The sequence below is a fragment of the Corythoichthys intestinalis genome, chromosome 13 (assembly GCF_030265065.1).
Source record: "Corythoichthys intestinalis isolate RoL2023-P3 chromosome 13, ASM3026506v1, whole genome shotgun sequence".
Taxonomy (NCBI): Eukaryota; Metazoa; Chordata; class Actinopteri; order Syngnathiformes; family Syngnathidae; genus Corythoichthys; species Corythoichthys intestinalis.
Genome location: NC_080407.1, coordinates 47,478,514 through 47,501,721, shown reverse-complemented (window position 1 = coordinate 47,501,721; position 23,208 = coordinate 47,478,514). Strand labels below are relative to the sequence as shown.

The window sequence follows — 23,208 nt, the reverse complement described above, 5'->3', positions numbered from 1 at the left end:
TAAGCAACATTACCCTGTTTGACCTTTTACTCCCAATTTTCTAAAATGGCGACAATAAACAAAAAAAAGAAAGTTGACTGTGACGGCCGACACTTCAAGGATAGGTGGAAATTGGACTATTTCTTCACTGAAATAAGCAACAACTGTGTCTGCCTGATTTGCAAAGAGACAGTCGCTGTTTTTAAAGAGCTCAATATATGGCGATTTTACCAAACAAGACACGCTGACATGTACGACAAGATTACAGGGAAGATACGTAGCGAGAAAGTGAAGCAACTAGCTAGTTTATTGTTACAGCAGCAGTGTTTCGCAAGAGCCCGAGAGTCGAAAGCTTAGCCACAAAGGCTAGTTGCGAGATTGTTGAAATTATTAATTGAAAAAAATAAAATAAAGCAAATGTGACACGCATAATGGCTCGCTAAAATTTGCTTAAATATATTGACAGACAGACATAAAGGATGTCAGCGAAGGTTGGCCCTCCACATGTTTACCTCACCAAATCTGGCCCCCTTTGCAAAAAATTTGGACACCCCTGATCTGGACACTTCCATTCTCCGTGTCAAACAGCTGAACAGGACAGGTTTTTTTTTAAAAAATGGACACTTAAAATATTGTGTTCCAATTCTCATATCATCTTACCTTTCTGTTTGACCCTCCCCTTGCCCAAACACGCCCCTTCACGCCTGCTTGCGGCCCGACAGGTTGGTATTTTTTAACATTTAAACACTTTATTACAGCTCCATGCATTATCCTACCTTTCTGTTTGACCCTCCCCTCAGCCAACCACACATCCTTTACACCCGGGTGCCGCCGCACGACCAGCACCCCCCAAAGCTCTGCCCCGGTTTGAAATAAATTCCATCCATCATCTACCGCTTAGTCCTGGGTCGGGTCGCAAAGGCAGCAGCTTTAGCAGGGAAGCCCAGACTTCCCTCTCCCCAGCCAATTCAATCAGCTCGTCCACCGGGATCCCTAGGCGATCCCAGGTCAGCCGAGAGACATAGTCTCTGCAGCGTGTCCTGGGCCATTGGGGGGTCCTCCCGCCGGTGAAACATGCCCGGAACACCTCTCTAGGGGGGCGTCCAGAAGGCATCTGAACCAGATGCCCGAGCCACTTCAACTGGCTCCTGTCAACGCGGAGGAGTAGCTGTGACCAAGCTTCACCCCCTATCTCTACAGAGCCCGGACACCCTGCAGAGGAAACTCATTTCAGCCGCTTGTATCCGGGATCTTGTCCTTTCAGGCACGACCCACAGCTCGTGATAATAAGTGAGGTTAGGAACGTAGATCGACTGGTAAATCAAGAACTTCGCCTTTTCGTTCAGCTCCTTCTTCACCACTACGGACCGGTGCAGAGTCCGCATCACGGCAGACGCTTGGTAAATGGTGACGCAGCACCAGGAGCAATGTGGGGTTCAGTATCTTGCTCAAGGATACTTAAGCAAGTTAGTTCATCAGGGCGGAGACTTGAACCCACAACCTCTGGGTTGGGGGGACAACTACTCTACCAATGAGCCACACCCACTGAGCTTCACCGACCCGCCTTTCGATCTCCCGCTTCCTCCTACCCTCACTAGTGAACAAGACCCCAAGATACTTGAACTCCTCCACTTGGTGCAGGATCTCATCCCAGACTCGAAGAGGGCACGCCACCCTTTTCCGACTGAGAACCATGGTCCAATTAAGTCCATGTCGAAATGAATTGGACGTTTAGCACCGTCGATGGCAGCCATTGAGTTAACTTAAGCCCTACACATTCCTAAACACCGTTAAAATCCTGGGATTTAAATGGATAGCCCTTATGTGTGGAAGCAATTTTCAAGATCGACTGACACGGGGAAGACGCAGACATTTACCAAGTCGCATCTTTGGATAATGTCCGGGACTTTCCCGGGAAGAGGTTTGTGGGAAAGCAGGCGTAAAATTCCCGGGTCACAGCAAGATGGCTGATGACGTAAATACCATGGCGGGTCGATCGTCATTTCGTCTTCTTCGCCCTAAGACGAAAACTGGATCGTAGAGCCGAGGAAGACAGTCTATCGTCCATCTTTGGAAATGTGCGATTTATTTTGTTACCGACCAAAATTGACGTAATGTCCGGGTTATATAATGGCGCCAGCCGCCCTCCCCGCACAGAGAGCAAAACGGGACAAGTCTGTGAAAGTTTCCAACCTGCATCATTCCTGAGATGTGTGAAATCAATGACACGGGTAAATCCCGCATCACCTTCCACGGGAATTAAGGGGGATGCAAGTCTGAAACGAGCTATGGACACTATTGCAGTTGAAAACTAGCAACCTGTTTGTTCCTATTATCACATCAATACATAAACACATCGATAACCTATTGGTATAAAAAGTATTGCGATATTTCACTGTTTCGATATATTGTCACTCCCTTAGTTAAATGGACACTTGTACCATGCTTTTCTTTCATTCTAGCTTCATCCCTGATCCTTGGCAGCCCTGCAGCAGAACCTGCGGCGTTGGCACTCAGCGACGCGCAGTCAATTGCCGAGTCTTGCTCTCCTTCTCTCAGACTGTTGTTGACCTCCCCGACGACGAGTGCAAGGGTACTAAACCTTCTTCGAGCCAAGCCTGCTACAGAATGCCTTGCCAAAAACCTGAAGGTGACAAGGACCAGGGCATGGAGGAGAAGGACAAAGAGGACGAGGAGCTGCACGAGTGGGAGTATGACGGATTCACAGAGTGTTCAAAAAGTTGCGGAGGAGGTATGGAACTTTTTCAATTCGCGAAAACCTTTTTGTTAAATGTGTTTCTATCTCAGGTGTGCAAGAAGCTGTGGTCATTTGCCTGGACAAAAAGACCAGAGAGGCCGCAGCAAACCAAATGTTGTGTGTGAGCACACCCAGGCCCCCTTCTCTTGTCCAGGACTGCCAAATGCAGCCTTGCCCTCCCAGGTAAAAAGCTTGAAATCAACTCTTACATCCATTGATGATAATATGAGTTTGTCCCCTTGTAGACGGATCCCGGTACCCCCCTAGGTTTCGCCCCTGTGGTAGCCAATGAGTTAATAAACTTTGAAATGACAGCTGAGATTTAGACATCAATCTCCAAGAGCCTCTTGCCTCTGCTAGTTTCGCACCTGCAACTGCCTGACTGTGAGAAAACATGAGCACGCCGTTAAATGAATATCATCCCATCGCATACCCGTGACATGAGTTCAGTAAATCAGACGGAGACAGATCGTTGGCTGAATCGTGCAGAACAGGAAATAACAATTGAATTTGAACGACTGCAGACCACTGATGGCCCACATTTAGACTTAACGCCTTTCGCGGCGTCACGCTCCTTTGCAGCATACCCGGAGGCTGGAAGCCTGTTTTTCCAGGCCTTGAGTCTTGTTTTCAGGCACAACAAACACTGTATTGGACGTGTTTCCTTTGGCCTTCCGCTCGCTCCCCAAGGCCTCCTCACGCTTCTTGCGTTAAGCTGCACTCTTTGGAGAAATAGCCTGATACGTGCAACATTCATGATTTTCCTCAGGGCCTTGGACTGAATAGGAATCATTTGGAAATGAAAATGTTTAAAGTAGCCTCAATTCATGAACCGGGAGAGGTATTAGTTCATCAACCTCACAGTGTGTGGGTGAGAAAAATCAGAAGTGCTACGTGGACTTTGGGGGCATTTACAGGTCAGTTCCTGATGATTTTGATACACTTCCTAATCATTTTGGGACATTCCCAGATCACTTTCTGTTCAGTGACCCAAAATCAACAGGAAGTGAGACTGAAAATGCCCCAAAAGTGACCGAAAATCCACAGCAAATGACCTAAAGTGCCCCAAAATTAAACCACGGTAGACGTCCTAGTGACAAATAGAGCCCCTGACAAAAGTCTTGTCGCATGACTTCACCCATGCGGTTCGGCAAGGATTCATACAATTTATTGATGAAGTCATCAGGAAACTCAAAGAAAGCAGTCTTGCATGCCTCCTAGAGTTCATTAACATTCTTGGGTTTCGTCTTCCATGCTTCCTCTTTCATCCTACCCCAGACATGCTCAATGATGTTCATGTCTGGTGACTGGGCTGGCCAGTCCTGGAGGATCTTGAACTTTTTCTACTGCTCCACGAAACCTGGTCACCTGAAGTCTGCCTCTGCCAACCAAAACAGTCTGTCGAATTCTGTCTAGAAATGGCCTTCATGGTCAATTCAGTTCCCAGAAACCAGCATTAAACAAAAGACAATTAAAAAACCGTTTAGCATTTGCCAAGGCCCACAGTCTGTCAAAAGGATGGATGCTGGAAAAGTGGCAAAAGGTGTATTTTTCAGATGAATCTTCCATTGAAGTACACCAGAGTTGCCTCAAACATTGCAGGAGACCTACTGGAGCCCGCATGGATCTGAGATTCACTCAGAAAACTGAAGTTTGGTGATGGCAAAATCATGGTCTGGGGTTACATCCAGTATGGGGGTGTGCGAGAGATCTGCAGGGTGGAAGGCAACATAAATAGTCTGAAATATCAACAAATCTTAGCTCTTACATTCCTAACCATAAAAAAGGACAAATTCTGCGGCAGGATGGTGCTCCATCACATACTTCAGTCTCTACCTCAAAGTTCCTCACGGCAAAGAAGATCAAGATCCTCCAGGGCTAGCCAACCTAGTCACCAGACATAAACAGGATGAAATACGAAGCATGGAAGACGAAACCCCAAGAATGTTGATAAACTCTGGGAGGCATGCAAGACTGTTTTCTTTGATGTTCCTGATGACTTCATCAATAAATTGTATGAATCCTTGCCGAACCGCATGGAAGCAGTCCTTCAAGCCCGTGGAAGTCATACAAAATATTAAATTTGGTTCTCACAGCACCACTACTTAATTCACTTATGTTATGTAACATAATTTTGTATTCGAAGTACATTTTTTGTTCAATTTTCACTCTGCTTTCCGTAGGCGACAAAACTTTTGTCTTGCCAAAATTTGACCTTTATGTCTTCATTAAATTATAAATGTTTTTCCACTGAAACAAATATATTTTCTATATTCAACATCATTTGGGAGGGTCTTAGCTTTCATATGAGCCATTTCTGAAACCAACTGAATAATTAAAATTCAGGTTATTAGCAATTGTTTCTACAAAATGGATAAGCAACAAGACTTTTATCAGGGACTGTACGTAATATTTACAGATGGGAAGAAGGGGAATGGAGCCTGTGTTCTGCTTCCTGTGGAGTTGGCCTGATGTCCCGCAGTGTTGCGTGCATCCGCCGACCCTCCCTGGACAGCAACAGCACTGAGATTTTGCCAAATGAAAAGTGCCTGGAACCGAAGCCGATCCCTGTGCAGGCCTGCAACCGCTTTGACTGCCCTCCTATGTGGGAGAATCGAGACTGGGGCCAGGTAGGAAGAAGGAAAAATTCAAGTGATCCCTTACTAGAAAAAAGAAATGTCACACATTTGTTTTTCATTGCTGCTTCAGTGCTCTACTGGTTGTGGAAATGGAGTTGAGAGGAGGCAGGTCTTGTGCAAACAGCGCTTGGCAGATGGCAGCATCCTAGAACTGCCAGACACATTTTGTCCTAGCAAGATGCCAGCAAAGCAGCGGCTGGGTAGCAAAGAACAGCGGTGCCCACCACAGTGGGTCACAAGCTGGTCTGCGGTAAGCTTTGACTAGTCAACCATTGTTTTTTTTTCCTGTGACTATTTCTTTGTTTGTGTGGCATTCAAATGCAGTGCTCAGTGACTTGTGGAAATGGTATGCAAAGACTTGAGACCGTCTGCAAGAAACAAGGAGAAGATGGACTATATCGAATGGTCGATCCGAAAAATTGCTCATCTCTAGTGCGACCCACCAGGATACGACCGTGCTCTCTACAGCTCTGCAAGAGTAAGAAAAGCTCAAATGTGCAAGATTGGAAAGAAAATAAACAAAGCAGTGCACTATTTCTTATTCCAGATTCACTGAGGCCCAGCCCTACTATCCTAGCACAGAGGAATGTTTATATTCAGTGGAGGAAGAGCAGAAAAGTCCATTTGGTAGTAGGGGGTACTGCCTATCTGCTTCCCTGGACAACTGTGGTCCTTCGTTGTCCGACACGTCACATCCGTAAAGCAAATATCCATTGGTTGAAAGACGGGAAACCTCTGGTGAAACTCCCACGCATGTCCGTAACGCCGCTGGGATTAGTGAAAGTCCTGCAGATTGGCACGTCTGATACCGGGATCTACACCTGCATTGCCGGCCCAGCCAAGGAGCATTTAGTTCTTCAGGTCCTCAGTGCCGAGCAGAAGTTTCCCAAACTGGAGTCATCAAGATTAAAGGAGTTCTCTATCTCTCTTCACGGGTATGATGACATTGTCCAGCGCTTGCTCCAACTCAAGGATGAAAGAAACAAGTCCAGCTCAGAAGACACTTTAGACATCCCGAATATTGTCGTTCTTGACAGTCAGAGGCTCGATGACATTAACAGTCTCGGAGGGACACAAGGCGAGCAAGCTATCGCTCAGTTACTCAAAGAGTTGTCCGTATCCCTCTATGAAACCAATGAGTCAACTCTACACCATCCAGAAATGGCGGTATACGCCACACAAGCACCCCTTCTTCATAAACCAAACAGGAAAAGCCATTCAACTGTGCCCAGAAGCCCAGTGATTATCCAAAGCCCTCTGAAAGCTGAAACTGTTTTGTCCTCCGATATAACCGTGAATGCAGGAACGCCAATTTTGTTCCGGAAGTCCTATTCCAGTTTAGAAATCAAGTGTGAGTCTCTTGGCTACCCGAAACCATCCCTCACCTGGACCAAAAATGGAAAACAGTTGCGTTACAATAGCAGGTAGGATCAGACAACTCGTGAGCAAAACTTGCGAGTTTAGGCTTGACCTGAGTCAGTGGACATCTGGTCTTTGTGCTTGCAGAATAGATGTTTTGCCCAGTGGCTCACTGAGGATCCGCTCTCCAAATCAGTCGGATGAGGGTCTGTACACTTGTACTGCCAGGAACCGACTCGGATCCTCGTCGCGCTCGTCATGGTTGCAGATAACAGGTAAGAACGCAATTCAAGTAATAGTACAGACCCTGTCAAAAGTCTTGTTGCTTATCCATTTTGTAGAAACAATTGCTAATAACCTGACTTTTAATTATTCAATTGGTGTCAGGAATGACTCATATGAAAACTAAGACCCTCCCAAATGATGTTGAATGTACAAAAATATATTTGTTTCACTGAAAAAAGATTGATCATTTAATAAAGACATAAAGGTCAAATTTTGGCAAGAGAAGAGTTTTGTCGCCTACAGAAAGTAGTGTGAAAATTGAACAAAAAATGAACTTCAAATACAAAAATATGTTACATAACATAAGCGATTTAAGTAGTGGTGCTGTGAGATCCAAATTTAATATTTTGTATGACTCCCATGAGCTTGAAGGACTGCATCCATGCGGTTCAGCCAGGATTCATACAATTTATTGATGAAGTCATCAGGAACATCAAAGAAAGCAGTCTTGCATGCCTCCAAGAGTTCATCAACATTCTTGGGTTTCGTCTTCCATGCTTCCTCCTTCATCCTGTTCATGTCTGGTGACTGGGCTGGCCAGTCCTGGAGAATTTTGATCTTCTTTGCCTTGAGGAACTTTGAGGTCGAGATTGAAATATGCGAAGGAGCACCATCCTGCTGCAGAATTTGTCCCTTTTTATGGTTAGGAATGTAAGAGGCAGCTAAAATTTGTTGATATTTCACACTATTTATGTTGCCTTCCACCCTGCAGATCTCTCGCACACCCCCATACTGGATGTAACCCCAGACCATGATTTTGCCCCCACCAAACTTCACTGGTTTGTGGCAAAAGGTGGATTTTTCCGATGAATCTTCCATTGAAATACACCACAGTCGCCGCAAATATTGCAGGAGACCTACTGGAGCCCGCATGGATCCGAGATTCACTCAGAAAAAGTTAAATTTTGCTGCTTCGAGTATTCGTTTAATTAAAGTGGCATTGTTATGGTTTGTTTTTGAAAGTGTTTGCATTTACTTTCATTGATTTGGGTGGATACACTGCCCTCTAGTTTGCCTCACCTTCCAGGGCCAAATCCATCTGCTACCTGTTAAGACCAACATAAGCTAGGTTCTTGTTTGAGCTAATGTTTTTTAATGCATTTTGAATTTAGTTTAACGGTATATTTAGCCAATTTTTGTGGCAATGTGTCTGAACCATTTGTTAAGAGCATGGGGAAAAAAGTGGTATTTTATAGCATTTAAGCTAGTGGACATTTCCTATGTAAGTTAGCCAATTGTTCTTTTGTTGTGCATATGTAGATCCTTATTTTATTTTTATTTTCCGTTTGCTCAGGTATTCTAATTTTTTCATGTTTATCCGATTACTCAATTATTTGAACTAATTCCTCAATTAATCGACTACTACAATAATCGATAGCTGCAGCCCTAGTGTCGTATCAAGTGAAATGAAATTTTTAGGTAAGAAATAAGATTTTTTTTTTTTAATAAAATCTAGAAGTTTTTGAGTGAAAACACTTTTTTTGTCACTTCTGATAGGCAGTTGTTGGCTGTTTTCAACAATGTACATCAAAAATAAAGACAGTGATTGACTGAAAATGGTTCAATATTAGATGAAATCGTGTATATTTATAATTGCTCTTTACCTAAAAAAATGTTTAATCGGATTACTCGATTAATCGATAGAATTTTCAGTCGAATACTCGATTTCTAAAATATTCAATAGCTGCAGCCCTAATTTGAAGTACATTTTTTTGTTCAACTTTGACACTACTTTCTGTAGGCGACAAAACTTTTGTCTTGGCAAAATTTGACCTTTATGTCTTCATTAAATGATCAATCTTTTTTCAGTGAAACAAATATATTTTTGTGCATTCATCATTTGGGAGAGTCTTAGCCTTCATATGAGCGATTTGTGAAACCAATTCAATAATTAAAAGTCACGTTATTAGCAATTGTTTCTACAAAATAGATAAGCGACAAGACTTTTGTCAGGGACTGTATATGAAAAATCTGCTCAACTGTTCTGGACGTGCAATCGAATCCCGATTGGAAAAACTCCTCAACTCTGCGAATTTACACACAGTGAAACTGAGAAGGCGCTAATGTGTTTTTACATTGGGTTATGGAACAGTGTCTGGTCTGGCTGAGTCAGTGGTGGGGAATGTGCAGTACGCGCCATAAGCAGAAGTCTCCTTAGAGTTGTACGGTCCCACCTCTCCTTAAAGTGTGACCATTTGCAACCTCTCTGGATTCCAATCAAAGAGACGGTGCCGCTACATTTTGGCACTTTTCTTACCCATTTGACAACAATTAGGATTTGGGAGGAGGTTTCAAAGAAGATAAGCCGCCACGCTTTGAGTTAGGAAGGCTGTCAAGGGACTTGCTCTGTATTTTATAGGAAGTAGAGGAAGAAACTGCTTTCAAGTTGTTGGAGCCAAAGGCCCAGTTTGCCCTGATAGGAGCAACAGGAGCATCAGGTTAGCCGCCACGGTGTGAAGTTTTCGACTCATTAGAAACTTACAAAATACTCTTCAAGTAGTTGGCGCGCAGACCCTTGGACCCCGTGTTCGGCCAGTTGCGGAGGCGGCACCCAGACCAGACTGGTGCACTGCGTGGAGGGTACCGATGGCGCATCCAGAGAGGTGGAGCGCCACCGCTGCCTCGGTACAGGGCGGAGACCCTCTAACTCCAGGATGTGTAATGTTCTGCCCTGTGCCAGTTGGGCCACGAGCTCCTGGGGACTGGTAAGCCCACTTGTGTAACCCAATCATCATATAAAGTCCTGGAAAAATTGGCATTTTCAACACCCTCTGACAACCTTTTGCTCTTAAATGTTTTAGTGTAATGGTCAATGTGTCGGTCCAAGTTTGGCTGCACAGCATCGCCGTGTTTTCTGCCAAGATACAAACGGCACCAAAGTCCCTTCCGGGATGTGCAGCGGACTCCGACGGTAAAAAACACCCATCCGACTGAATTCCATAGGCGGAGTTTGACTTTTGGGCCGGGGGGGCACAACATGTTGATGACCCCAAAATGCAGTGTCAGCAATAAAATTAACTTATAATAATATTTATAATAATAAGTTGAAAATGAGCGTTTTTTGTTTCCCATCATTCTTGAGGGGAATTCTAAATCAGGCTGCTTAGGACAGCTCTACTTTTTGCAAAGATCGTCGTCCAGTGAATATGGTACGCCCGCCGGTGTCGTGCCAATGTAGTTACCCCAGTCAAAAGTTGTATCCCCTGGGGGGAGCCATATGGAAGTAGATTTGTGGCTTCATTATTCAACAAAAAATGTGTTTGAATGCAAAAATACATGTGAAACTCAAAAAAAGTCATTTGAAAGCTATTTTTTCTTGAATCTTGTGGGGGGGGGGGGGGGGGTTGAAGTCTTTTTTTTTTTATTGAAGCAACTGATTGAAGTAATGTTTTGCGTTTGGGCCACATTGAATGCGAAAAAATATTTGAGACTCAATTATTTGCATTTGAACACATTTAATTTTTAATTAAATTTTAGCAATCCTTTTGTGTAGGGGCCATATTATGGGTAGGACATAGGTGTCCAAGTCATTAAATCCCCCAAAAAGTTGCTTCAGACAAAGGTAAAAATCATTTGAAAAATAAAATTGCCCTCCCGGAATTTTTTTTAAATTTGACCGTCTAAGGTGCTAGTCACATGATCTGTTCGAAAAATTATTTTGACCCATTATAAAAATATCTTTTTCGTTCATTTACTAATTTTTGTTATTTTTATATTAGGGCTGTCAAAATTATCACGTTAACGGGCGGTAATTAATTTTTTAATTAATTACGTTAAGATACTTGACGCAATTAACGCACATGCCCCGTTCAAACATTAAAATGACAGCAGTGTCATGAACACTTGTTACTTGTTTTTTGTCTCCCTCTACTGGCGCTTTGGTGCGACTGATTTCATGTGAATTGTGTAATTATTGACATCAACAATGGCGAGCTACTAGTTTATTTTTTGATTGAAAATTTTACAAATTTTATTTAAACGAAAACATTAAGAGGGGTTTTAATGTAAAATATCTATAACTTGTACACGCATTTATCTTTTAAGAACTACAAGTCTTTCTATCCATGGATCGCTTTAACAGAATGTTAATTATGTTAATGCCATCTTGTTGATTTATTGTTAAACAAATACAGTACTAATGTACAGTATGTTGAATGTATATATCCGTCTTGTGTCTTATCTTTCCATTCCAACTATAATTTACAGAAAAATATGGCATATTTTAGAGATGGTTTGAACTGCGAATACTTGCGATTAATTACAATTAATTAATTTTTAAGCTGTGATTAACTCGATTAAAAATTTTAATCATTTGCCTATTTCATATAGGGTTGTTCCGATCATGTTTTTTGCTCCCGATCCGATCCCGATCGTTTTAGTTTGAGTAACTGCCAATCCCGATATTTCCCGATCCGATTGCTTTTTTTTTTGCTCCCGATTCAATTCCAATCATTCCCGATAATTTTTCCCGATCATATACATTTTGGCAATGCATTAAGGAAAAAATGAATAAAACTCGGACGAATATACACATTCAACATACAGTACATAAGTACTGTATTTGTTTATTATGATAATAAATCCTCAAGATGGCATTTACATTATTAACATTCTTTCTGTGAGAGGGATCCACTGATAGAAAGACTTGTGACTTTGTAAATTGTGACTAAATATTGCCATCTAGTGTATTTGTTGAGCTTTCAGTAAATGATACTGTAGCCATGGCCAAATGCAGGATGGGAAGTGGAACCATGACTGTGCGTAGTGCTACCAATTCATATATCTTCTCTGCGTTGGCAAATAACATAACGTGTTAAGAAAAAGATCAAGTGCTACCTTGCTTCCCCACATTGCTTCCCATGATATTTCTAATCGTAGGGAGAGGGATTGTAAGGCTTTAGCCAATTAAAAAAAGGCTCCAATGGCTGCCAAATTTCACTGTACTCATTTTATGCTGCCTTTTATCCCTCTATATAGGTAGAACGGCGCCATTACAGATTGAGTGCGACAATGCGTGAGTGGGTCATGCAGCGCATGCATTAAATGCGTTACATATTTTCACGTGATACATTTTTTTAAAAATTAATTACCGCCGTTATTGGGATAAATTTGATAACCCTACCTTAAGCCTAAACTAAAGACTCTGGGTGAGTGTAACATATTATGTCTGTAACGTTAAATACAATTAGAAAACAATGTAATTTAAAAAAAACAACAACAACAACAACAACAAAAAAAAATATATATATATATATATTTAAAAAAGGCATGGCCGATATTTTTTTGCCGATTCCGATACTTTGAAAATGACGTGATCGGACCCAATCGATCGGGATCGGCACCTCTCTCTCTATATATATATGTGTGTGTGTATAAGAAAGTCACTTACATGCAATGACACTTTTCGGCCATTAAGGGGGGCCTGGCCCCCGTGCCCCCGCCCTTAAACTCCGCTTATGCTGAATTCCCCTTGCTTTGTGACTTCAATGTGTTCGCATTTCAAGGCCGGTCACCACGAGGAACTGCTCGGCTGAGGCCTGCGCACCGCAGTGGCGGGTCGGACCGTGGACACAATGCACCGCCACCTGCGGCCGACACGGTTTCCAGTCGCGGCGTGTCGCGTGCACGCTGACAGGCGGACAGGCGTTGCGGGAGCACCACTGCTTGCGGCGGCCTCGACCTCGCAGCTGGCAACGCTGCAATACGGCGCCCTGCGGCGGAGGTGAGCCGTTCGAAAGCCACGACGCAAATGTCCGAAAAGCTGCCAGTCACTGATCATTTGCTGACCTTAGCCGGAGCGTGCCGAGACAGCACTAGGTACTGTGAGAAGGTGCGACAGTTGGAGCTGTGCACGCTGCCGCAGTTTAAGAGTCGCTGCTGTCACTCGTGCCTCGACACCTGATGAGGAACAACAAATGCTGTGGTGGACCTCACCGAAGAAGCGCTCGTACTTCTCCTGATGATGCTGCATGCGTTGACTTTTACAGAGGGCGAATTATACGGTTTTGAAATCTGAACCGATGCAAAAACCACTGGAAAGGATTGAAAATACATTTCCCCAAGCATTTTTCAGCCCCTATTAGTTGTCAAATTAAATAAGATGGGCGACAGAACTTGTAGCTGGCGAGGGGAGAGAAAAACGGCGGGAAAAAATGATTTTGCACTCCATTTTCAATTGAAGTCTTTGTTAAAAACATGACTCCTTGATATTTTTTTTTCATTACCATTTATATATTTTGCTTTTTTTTTTTTTTTTTTTTTAAGAATTGTGAAAACGAGTATTTTAACCACTTTTTTGGTTTGTTTTTGCATTTGCACATTTCGTCGTGACGTGCCGTGTTGTCGCCTTTTTATGAAAATTCCACCTCATGGCTTGGCACAACTTTAGGTTTAAAAAAAAAAAAAGATTTGAACCGTCACTCCTTTTTTCACTCTTCTTACTATTGTGTATTTTTAATTGATTATTTATTCATGAAATGAGCAATTTTTGATTCAAGTGCAACATGTTGGAAGCGCGTTTGATTTATCGAAAGGAAACCGTCTGCGTATCCGTTTTACGTTACATTGTGTTGATATGTATTTTGTCTTATTTATTTCCATGAGTGTTTGTATAGTTCTGTAAATAAGTATTTTCCACCAAGTTTGAAGTCCCTAAGCGATGATTGTATTTAATGTACAGGCTGAGGGCGCCCTCTGCTGGTTAGTTTGAAATTGAATCTACCATGCTTGGTTTTTTTTTTTTTTTTCATGAAATAAAATGAAGCACATTCCTTTCATAACCGATTGTCTTGTGTTTTATTCAAATTAAACAAAGAAAAGTTATTTCGAATTTATCATTTTATTCATATGCTGTTTTTCCTCCTGTTCATTTTGTTTGGGGAGTAAAAAGTGTCTCTAAATCGTGGCGCGTGCAATTTTAATTTGTTTAAAATGACTTTGGGTTTATTTAATTTGAATAAAAAGAAAAATTAAACTGCGTTTAAGTCGTTTTACAAGCGTGAACAAAGCAAACGATGGTGAAATGTGTTAAGGCGGCGGGGGCGTGTCGATGAAGAGTGACGTCATGTGCAAAAGGTCGGTAACGAATGTATTTTCAACCGAAACTATAATTTCAAAATAGCTTTAATGTTTCCCTTATCTATTTTTGTACGATATTAACAGTATTAGAAAGGAGAAAAAACGTTTTTTTTTTCTGTTTTTTTTTTTTTACCGCGATACAATGCTGTGACGTAGTAATCCTGCGACGCTGGTATCCCATTAGTTCATGCAAAATCTGCAAGTCACACTTAGATCACTTTATGACCTTTATTGCGTTTAACAATTAGGGTAATCGTTGCTGAAGCTTTTCACATTTTTTGGACGTCAGAGTGCGGGGTTTTTTTGTTCAATTCGTCTCTGGAAGTAAAGAATGATTTTTTTACCGCGATACAATGCTGTGACGTAATAATCCTGCGACGCCACTATCCCATTAGTTCTTCATCTCCATGCAAAATCTGCTTCAAGTAACACTCTTAGATCACTTTGAAGACCTTCAACATTATTTATTTCACTTTCTACGCCTCTCGAATTAGTCGACATTTGTCAATTTGCATTTTAATCGCTAGTACAAATGTATTTTTGCGAAAGTATTGCCTTTTTAAACGCCACAGATAACGCTGTGTAACAATTCGGTTAATCGTGGCTGAAGCTTTTCACATTTTTGGACGTCAGAGTGCGGGTTTTTTGTTCTCTTCGGCTCTGGAAGTAAAGAATGAACGATTCAAAGAGGGGAGAAGATGATCAGGGGCAAAGTAAAGAGACTGATAAGAAGAAAAGATCCCGGGTGAAGCAGCTGATGGGCGAAGTGAAGAAACAAGTGGAGTTCTGGTTCGGAGACGTCAATCTCCACAAAGATCGCTTTCTGAAAAAGCTCATTGATGAATCAGGCGATGGCTGTAAGTCCCCACAAACTGTCAATGATGGGATTTATTCGTTATTGTGGTTATTTCTTGTCCTTAGATGTTGATTTATCTGTGCTGGCAAGTTTCAACCGCATGAAAAAGCTGACGAGTGACACCAAACTGATCGCCAGGGCGCTGAAGAATTCCTCTGTCGTGGAGGTAACGCACATATAATTTTTGGGTGATTTTCTTGAGTAACGGAGAGAAAACTCGGGCAACTTTCAGATGAATTTAGAGGGCGATAAAGTGAGACGACAACTTCCTATAGGAGACGTACCAACTGACGTGGACAGCCGTACAGTATATGTGGTAGGTAATGTTTTCAAAACAGGATTGTTTTGTTATTTCTACTTAAATGTGTTTTTAAATTTCATGTAGGAACTTCTGCCCAAGGATGTGACTCACAACTGGATCCAGAAGGTCTTCTCCAAATGCGGAAGTGTCGTTTATGCCAGCATTCCCAGGTACAAAGCCACCGGCGATTCCAAAGGGTTCGCCTTTGTGGAGTTCGAGAATCCCGAACAAGCGAGTAAAGCCATCGAGGTGATTGTTCGTTCGTTATTCGAAGTTATTGACGTATTTGGAGTGGAGAAAACGTTTTGATTATTTGCCATCTAGATGCTCAATAACCCTCCTGAAGACGCTCCCAGAAAACCGGGAATTTTCCCCAAAACCAGGAAAGGAAAGCCGATCCAGCTGCCTGCTGAAAATCAGGCTTCAGGTAGGCTTTACCTCCCAAAAAAAAAAAACTTTCCCCATGTGATTTTCTTTTTTTGCATGTTGTAGGTGGCGGCGGAGAGGAAGAAAAGAAAAAACGTAAAAAGAAGAAAAAGAAGACGTCAACCGAATGTGCAAAAGTGCCAATTACGGACGACGACGAGCTGTCGGATCAGCAGCAGAAAAGAAAGAAACCGCGCTCTGACGTCGCGAATGAGAAGACGGCGGGGAAAATCTCGGAAAAAAAACGACGACGCTCGCTCGTGGCCGACGAATCGGAAACGGAGGTCCCGTCCAAGATGAGGAAGCTCGGGGAGAAAGAAGAGCGAGAAGGTTTGTGTCAAGCGTTCGGTGCAGGGAAAAAACGAAATCAAACAATGTTTCTTGTGTTCGGAAGATCCTCCTGTGGAAGGCGAGCGCGGGAAGGAAAACCAGGAAGACTCGCTGGTCAAAACCAAGAGGAAGAGGAAGAAGAAACACAAGGAAAAGCTGAAAATCGGCGAGGAGGTCATCCCGCTGAGAGTCTTATCCAAGTAAAAATGTGTTTTAGTGTTGACTCAATGGCAATGAAAGAGCTTTTAGGGCTAAGAGCAACCAAATAATGCAGAATTATAAAGGTATTGCAATATATACAGTGGGGCAAATAAGTATTTAGTCAACCTCTAATTGTGCAAGTTCTTCCACTTGAAAATATTAGAGAGGCTTGTAATTGTCAACATGGGTAAACCTCAATCATGAGAGACAGAATGTGGAAAAAAAAAAACAGAAAATCACATTGTTTGATTTTTGAAGAATTTATTTGCAAATCATAGTGGAAAATAAATATTTGGTCAAGACCAAAATTTCATCTCAATACCTTGTTATGTACCCTTTGTTGGCAATAACGGAGGCCAAACGTTTTCTGTAACTCTTCACAAGCTTTTCACACACTGTTGCTGGTATTTTGGCCCATTCCTCCATGCAGATCTCCTCTAGAGCAGTGATGTTTTGGGACTGTCACTGGGCAACACAGACTTTCAACTCCCTCCACAGATTTTCTATTGGGTTGAGATCTGGACACAGGCTAGGCCACTCCAGGACCTTGAACTGCTTTTTACAAAGCCACTCCTTTGTTGCCCTGGCTGTGTGTTTGGGATCATTGTAGGGCTGCAGCTATCGAATATTTTAGTAATCGAGTAATCGACTGAAAATTCTATCGATTAATCGAGTAATCGGATAAAACATATATTTTTAGGTGAAGCACAATTATACATATATATGAGAAAACAAGACATTTCATCTAATACTGAACCATTTTCAGTCAATAATGTCTTTATTTTCGATGTACATTGTTAAAAAAAACAGCCAACAATTGCATCTCAGATGTAACTAGAATTAAAAAAAAAAAAAGACTAATTCACTGCTTTCATTCAAAAAACGTTTAATATTTATATATATTTATATTTATGTATATATTTCTTACCTAATAATGCCATTACACTTGATAACACACATCACTTAAAAGTTGGGATTTTTTCCCACGTGTTTCAATTGAATTTCTATTTGTGTCAAGCCATTTTTAAGTTCTAGTTAAGTTTTAAGTTAGTCTAAACTGTAAGTCCTGATAGGATTTTGAGTATTTGCAGTGTTCAAAATAAATGTATGATACAGGCTGTATTGGAGCACATTAGGGACAAGTGCTAATTGGTGTTTTATCCAGCAATGACTACTGAGCTAAAATTGATAGTTAGCAATAGTAAGTTTTTGTTTTACACCCTAATCACTCCACAATGCTATTTTATGTTAAAGCCCTGACACGTTAGCCACGCATCGACAGTGGTCATAATTAATAGAAACCTAGCCCTCCGCAGGGCTAACATTACGTGAGCTAGTGACAGTAGCTTTAATCTTATTGATTAGCGCTCAGCGCTCTTTATTAGCACTTAGCGCTCTACTGCTTTAAGATGGCGGCTGTTTACTAACGCCGCTGACTCTGTCATTTCGCATCTAGTTCAACATACATGTGATCTCTGAGACGCATCAGACGCTACCTGCTACCAATGTAGCATCGTGCAGGCTAGTATTTAGCAACGTCAGCGTCCTTTGTAGCGGCTGTCGGCTGCAGTAAGTTTTTTTTTTTTTTTTTGCTTCTTCCTCTACGCACGTGAAATCAGCGCGTTGTCGCGCATTAAAAGTAGTCCGAGCAAAACGTGATGCTTAGAGCTGTCAAAACAAACGATTACTCGAGGTGAATAAAATTACTCGGATCAGTTTTAAACTCGAGTTGCTCGAGTATTCGTTTCAAGACCCAGCCACGTCTCATCTTCAATGCTCCTGCTGTTGGAAGGAGATTTTCACTCAAAATCTCTCGATACATGGCCCCATTCATTCTTTCCTTTACACAGATCAGTCGTCCTGGTCCCTTTGCAGAAAAACAGCCCCAAAGCAAGATGTTTCCACCCACATGCTTCACAGTGGGTATGGTGTTTTTCGGATGCAAGTATTCTTTCTCCTCCAAACACGAGAACCTGTGTTTCTACCAAAAAGTTCTATTTTGGTTTCATCTGACCTTAACATATTCTCCCAGTCCTCTTCTGGATCATCCAAATGCTCTCTAGCAAACCACAGACGGGCCTGGACGTGTTCTGGCTTCAGCCGGGGGACACTTCTGGCAGTGCGGGATTTGAGTCTCTGGCGGCGCATTGTGTTCCTGATAGTAGTCTTTGTTACTGTGGTCCCAGCTCTCTGTAGGTCATTTACTAGGTCCCCCCATGTGGTTCTGGGATTTTTGCTCACCGTTCTTGTTATCATTTTGAGGCCACGGGGTGAGATCTTGCATGGAGCCCCAGATGGTTTTGTATGTCTTCCATTTTCTAATAATTGCTCCCACAGTTGATTTCTTTACACCAGGCGTTTTACCTATTGCAGATTCAGTCTTCCCAGCCTGGTGCAGGTCTACAATTTTGTCTCTAGTGTCCTTCAACAGCTCTTTGATCTTGGCCATAGTGGAGTTTGAAGTGTGACTGACTGAGGTTGTGGACAGGTGTCTTTTATACTGATAATGAGTTAATACAAGTAACGAGCGGAGCCCGGTTAGACCTCGTTAGAAGAAGTTAGATCTCTTTGACAGCCACAAATCTTGCTTGTTTGTAGGTGACTAAATACCTATTTTCCACTCTCATTTGAAAATAAATTCTTTAAAAATCAAACTGGGTTTTTTTTCCTTTTTTTTTTCCCGCATCCTGTCTCTCATGGTTGAAGTTTACCCATGTTGACAATTGCAGGCCTCTCTAATCTTTTCAAGTAGGAGAACTTGCAGAATTGGTGGTTGACTAACTACTTATTTGCCTCACTGTATGTGTTATAAGTTACGATTTATTAAGAGCATAAAAAAAGTTAGCATTTTATAGCATTTAAGCTAGCGGACTTTTGCTATGCAAGTTAGCCAATTGTTCTCTTGTTCAACTCAGATCTTCATTTTTTTAAATTGTTTTATGACTGTTTGAGGCTAAGCTTAAGTATTTTAATTCATTTTTAATTGAAAAATGCAATTAAATGTTTCCAATCTGATGACTTGAATATTCGAACTAACTTTAGTACTAAAATAATCCATCGCTGCAGCCCTAGTTTGGAATCCATTGAGAAAATCATACTGCTGATTACTTTTTTTCCCCATGTTGAAACTGAATTGAAGCATTGAAAGAGATTTTCAACATTTTCGCAGAAAAGCCTGGCTTGAGCTCAAGGCCGAGTACTTGAGGTTGCAGAAGCGCAGCATGTCATCTTTGAAGAAGTGCATGGCGCAACTGGACGGCGAAGAGCGGCGCGACGACGAAAGGAGTGAGCTCACAGTGCCGTAGCTTCATTTCGGAACTTCTCGCGCACACCCTAAACGCGCTTTCATTTTTATCCTTATAGTGGAGGCGAGCGAGAAAGCGAGCGGTCAAGGGCCTCAGTTCACGAGCGGCGTCATCATGAAAATTACGGACAACAAAGCGCTTCCGGGGAGGAAGATCATTAAAGTACGTTTGAATGAAAAAATGTCTCCGGAAAAATGTTTTTACATTTTTACTTTGACTTCAGGATGCGCTCTGCAAGATCTCGCCCGTGGCGTACGTGGACCTCTTGGAAGGCGACGCCGAAGGCTACGTGCGCTTCAACCGGCCGGAGGACGCGCGAGCCGTCAGCGACACGCAAGCAGAGTTGCAGAAGGAGCACAGCTGGCAGCTGGAAATCCTCTCAGGTGGGCATCCAAACCTCAAATGATGACCTGGCGGTATTATTTTTAGGCTTTTCTTCATAGGCGACCACGAGCAGAGGTACTGGCAGAAGATCCTCGTTGATCGTCAGGTTAAATTAAACCGACCCCGAGAAAAGAAACGCGGCACGGACAAAGTAAGACGACAGCTTGTTCGCCCGACTTACACGTTCCAAAATTTGACTTTGAAAATGTCATTTCAGCTAATATCCAAAGCAGAAAAGATCATCACGGCTCGCGCCAAGGAGGCTAACAAGCACATCCGCTTCCAGGAGGACTGATAGTTTGTCATTGAATAGATTTTGTATTTTTTGTGTATTTTTTGCACTGAAGCATTGCGTTTGTTGAACTTACATTTTTGATGTAAATAGAATGAAAGTGCTAGACTGGAGTGTGCATTGATGAATTGCGTTTTTATACGTCTGGAATTGACTTCTGTTATTTACATGAATGAACCAGAGGCGGAACAAATGTGAACAGGGCCCAGGTGCGATGGGTAACAATAGCCCCTCCAAGTGGACTGTCTGACAGGGTTTTGGGGGGTTGATAGTAGACAATTCATCGCGGGCCTCTCCGAAAGACAATCGTGTGGGGTGTGTGTGTGTGTGTGTGTGTGTTGTTTTTTTTGTTGGGGGGGAAGGCAGGTTGATGCACAGAGCCATGTATGTACAAAGAGAGTTGCAACACATCCATAGGGATCCATGATTCCGTTTTACTTCCGGGTAACGGAGCCTCGAATAGTTCCAAACATCGCTTTGAGGAGGGCGGACCCTAATGACATAATTAGTGCTGCAACGATTAATCTATTAACTCGAGTAATTCGATTAGAAAAAAGATTCAAATTCAATTTTTTTGCTTTGAGTATTCGTTAAAGTGGCGTTGTAATGGTTTGTTTTGAAAGTGTTTGTATTTACCCTAATTTTCGCACTATAAGGCGCACCTGACTATAAGCCGCAGCCCACCAATTTTGGCATGAAAATGACATTTGTTCATAGATAAGCCGCACTGGACTATAAGCCGCAGCTGTCCTCACTGTATCATGGGATATTTACACTAAAAGATATTAACCGATACAACCTTATTTGACAGCGGCATCATACGACAGACTGTCATTAGACCAAATGAACCATCATTAAACTTTGAACCAATTACTGCAAAGCTTTATTGCTTCAAGAAGCTTCATTTGGCCATCACTGCTCCCTTGGGGGAGACAGTCAACCTCTGCTGCCACCTGCTGTTGACTGTTGTCATCCAACATGCCTCTCAGCATGCATTGCAGCGCTACAGATGTAAAGAACAATCAAAAATCATGTTCTGTGCTAAATATTTCTTCAGTTACTGTTCCAATTGTTTCATCAATTGCTAATTATGGTATTTGCTAACACTTTGACAGTGGTGCCATAAGACTGTCATTACACAATCATAATTATGACATGTCTCTGTCCTGAGCATTCATGAATGCTTATAACAGATGTCATTAAGTGTTATCCGGCAAATGATCTCACTTCTGATGCAAAAGATCCAAGATGGACAAAAACTGAGTTAGTGACATAATTTGCCAAATGACACTTAATGACATAAGCATTCAGTAATGTCCATGATAGTGTCATGTCATAATTTTGAGGATCTTATGACAGTCTTATGACACCGTTGTCAAATAAAGTGTTACCTAAAAAACAACAACAAATAAGCCACACTGGACTATAAGCCACAGGTATCAAAATGAAGGAAAAAAGTAGCGGCTTATAGTCCGAAAATTACGGTAGTTTTAATGTGGGTGGATTTTCTGCCCTCTAGTGACAACACTGAATATGACATAACTCATTTTACATGGCTGAATCCAGCTCCCCCCTGTTAAGACCACATTTAGAGTTTGACATACTCCCATTGTGATCATTCAGCATACCTCGTTTATTATGACAAAGTCGCGAACAGAAAAGGGTTATGGGGGAACAGAGTAAAGAAAACAAAAGAAATAAATACATTGAATGCCTACACTATGAATATGTTGCTGCTATCGTCAGCTAGATGTATTTTGGGTTGACACCATGTGGGGGGCCTTTTAAGAATAGAAAGAAGGGGAGGGGTAGGGGGAGTCTATAAACTAATTGATTGGGAGGGGTGGAGTGTACACAAATCAGCTCTGTGATCTAGAAACTAGTAATCGTGTGGATCCCTTGTGAGTGTAAGCCCGTCGGCAACCGACCCTACGTCGCCACATCACCAATCCCGGTACCGGGGCACCCTACCCGAGCGCGCCCAATCACATCTAGCCGCGCGCGAGCCCCACCAAACACATGATAGCCACGCAGGCGAGCGCCACCCCAGTGCCATGGCCCCCACCCGTCAGCCCAGGGAGGGAGGGGAAGCCAGCGCAGCCCACTCCTCTTCCCGCAGCCCAGCAAAGGAGCCATCGTCAACCCACCCGGATCCAGGGTGGTCACCCGCCACCTCCACCCCCGTCCGCCCACGAGCCGCAGCCAGCACGCCACGGGACCCCCAACGGCCCACTAGGGCAGGGTATCACGCTGGGATCCGCCGCGGGGCAACGTGAGATCGGACCCCCGACCTCCCCCGACTCCCACGGCCGGCAGCCCAGGCAGAGGGGAGGCCATGCCCCGGGAGCCAAGCCATCGAGAAAAAGTGTGGGACCCACCTACCACCCTATTACTGTGGCTGCCAGGTCCCCGGCCTGCAGCCATTACCCAGCACCGTGACGGGATTGTGTTGTGAGGGTAGTGCAATGTATGCATTAAAATAGAGCTGGGCTTGGGGCAGTGGAACCACTGCATGGAATTTCTACCCAGCCACCTGTCCCACTGCCCTTTGCTGATCCACCAAATTTGACATGATGGGATATTTACACCAAAGCAATTTACCTGGTAACACTTTATTTGACAGCGGCATCATACAACTGTCATTAGACCAAATGAACCACCATGAAGCTTTGAACCAATTGGCTGCAAAGCTTCATTGCTTCAAGAAGCTTCATTTGGCCATCACTGCTACCTTGGGGGAGGCAATCAACCTCTGCTGCCTCTTACTGTCCACGCTGTTGCTGTACAGAATGCCTCCTAGCATGCATTGCAGCACAACAGGTGTAAATGACAATCAAAATTCATGTTCTGTGCTAATTATTTCTTCAATTACTGTTCCAGTTGTTTCATTAATTGCTAGTTATGGTATTTGGTAAAACTTAATATGACAGTGGCGTCGTAAGACTGTCAAAAGACCAAATTTTTCACTTTTGAATGGATGTAAATGATTGGCTGCAAAGCTTTATTGCTTCAAGAA

At 42.7% G+C, this 23,208-nt stretch overlaps 2 protein-coding genes across 5 annotated transcripts in view; both read left to right on the top strand.

The window, feature by feature from the left end:
• Positions 1-13,785, top strand: part of adamtsl3 (ADAMTS-like 3) — a 101,187-nt gene extending 87,402 nt beyond the window's left edge. For 3 of the 4 annotated variants that reach the window (XM_057856100.1, XM_057856102.1, XM_057856103.1), the window contains 12 exons: positions 2,442-2,731; positions 2,788-2,920; positions 5,157-5,367; positions 5,447-5,626; positions 5,701-5,854; positions 5,924-6,800; positions 6,883-7,010; positions 9,380-9,458; positions 9,518-9,725; positions 9,822-9,931; positions 12,525-12,742; positions 12,813-13,785. In XM_057856100.1, coding sequence (XP_057712083.1) covers positions 2,442-2,731; positions 2,788-2,920; positions 5,157-5,367; positions 5,447-5,626; positions 5,701-5,854; positions 5,924-6,800; positions 6,883-7,010; positions 9,380-9,458; positions 9,518-9,725; positions 9,822-9,931; positions 12,525-12,742; positions 12,813-12,922 — 2,698 coding nt within the window. In that variant the 3' untranslated portion in view covers positions 12,923-13,785. The remainder of the gene's footprint in view (positions 1-2,441; positions 2,732-2,787; positions 2,921-5,156; positions 5,368-5,446; positions 5,627-5,700; positions 5,855-5,923; positions 6,801-6,882; positions 7,011-9,379; positions 9,459-9,517; positions 9,726-9,821; positions 9,932-12,524; positions 12,743-12,812) is intronic. The other variant, XM_057856101.1, reaches the window with a different exon arrangement.
• A 536-nt stretch (positions 13,786-14,321) lies between these two features.
• larp7 (La ribonucleoprotein 7, transcriptional regulator) lies at positions 14,322-21,902 on the top strand. Its single transcript, XM_057855450.1, has 12 exons — positions 14,322-14,954; positions 15,019-15,119; positions 15,186-15,269; positions 15,339-15,503; positions 15,579-15,681; positions 15,747-16,010; positions 16,075-16,210; positions 19,381-19,496; positions 19,575-19,678; positions 19,740-19,899; positions 19,960-20,051; positions 20,118-21,902. The coding sequence occupies exons 1-12, from the start codon at positions 14,771-14,773 to the stop codon at positions 20,193-20,195; spliced, it is 1,587 nt and encodes a 528-aa protein (XP_057711433.1). The 5' UTR covers positions 14,322-14,770; the 3' UTR covers positions 20,196-21,902.
• Positions 21,903-23,208: the final 1,306 nt, after the last annotated feature.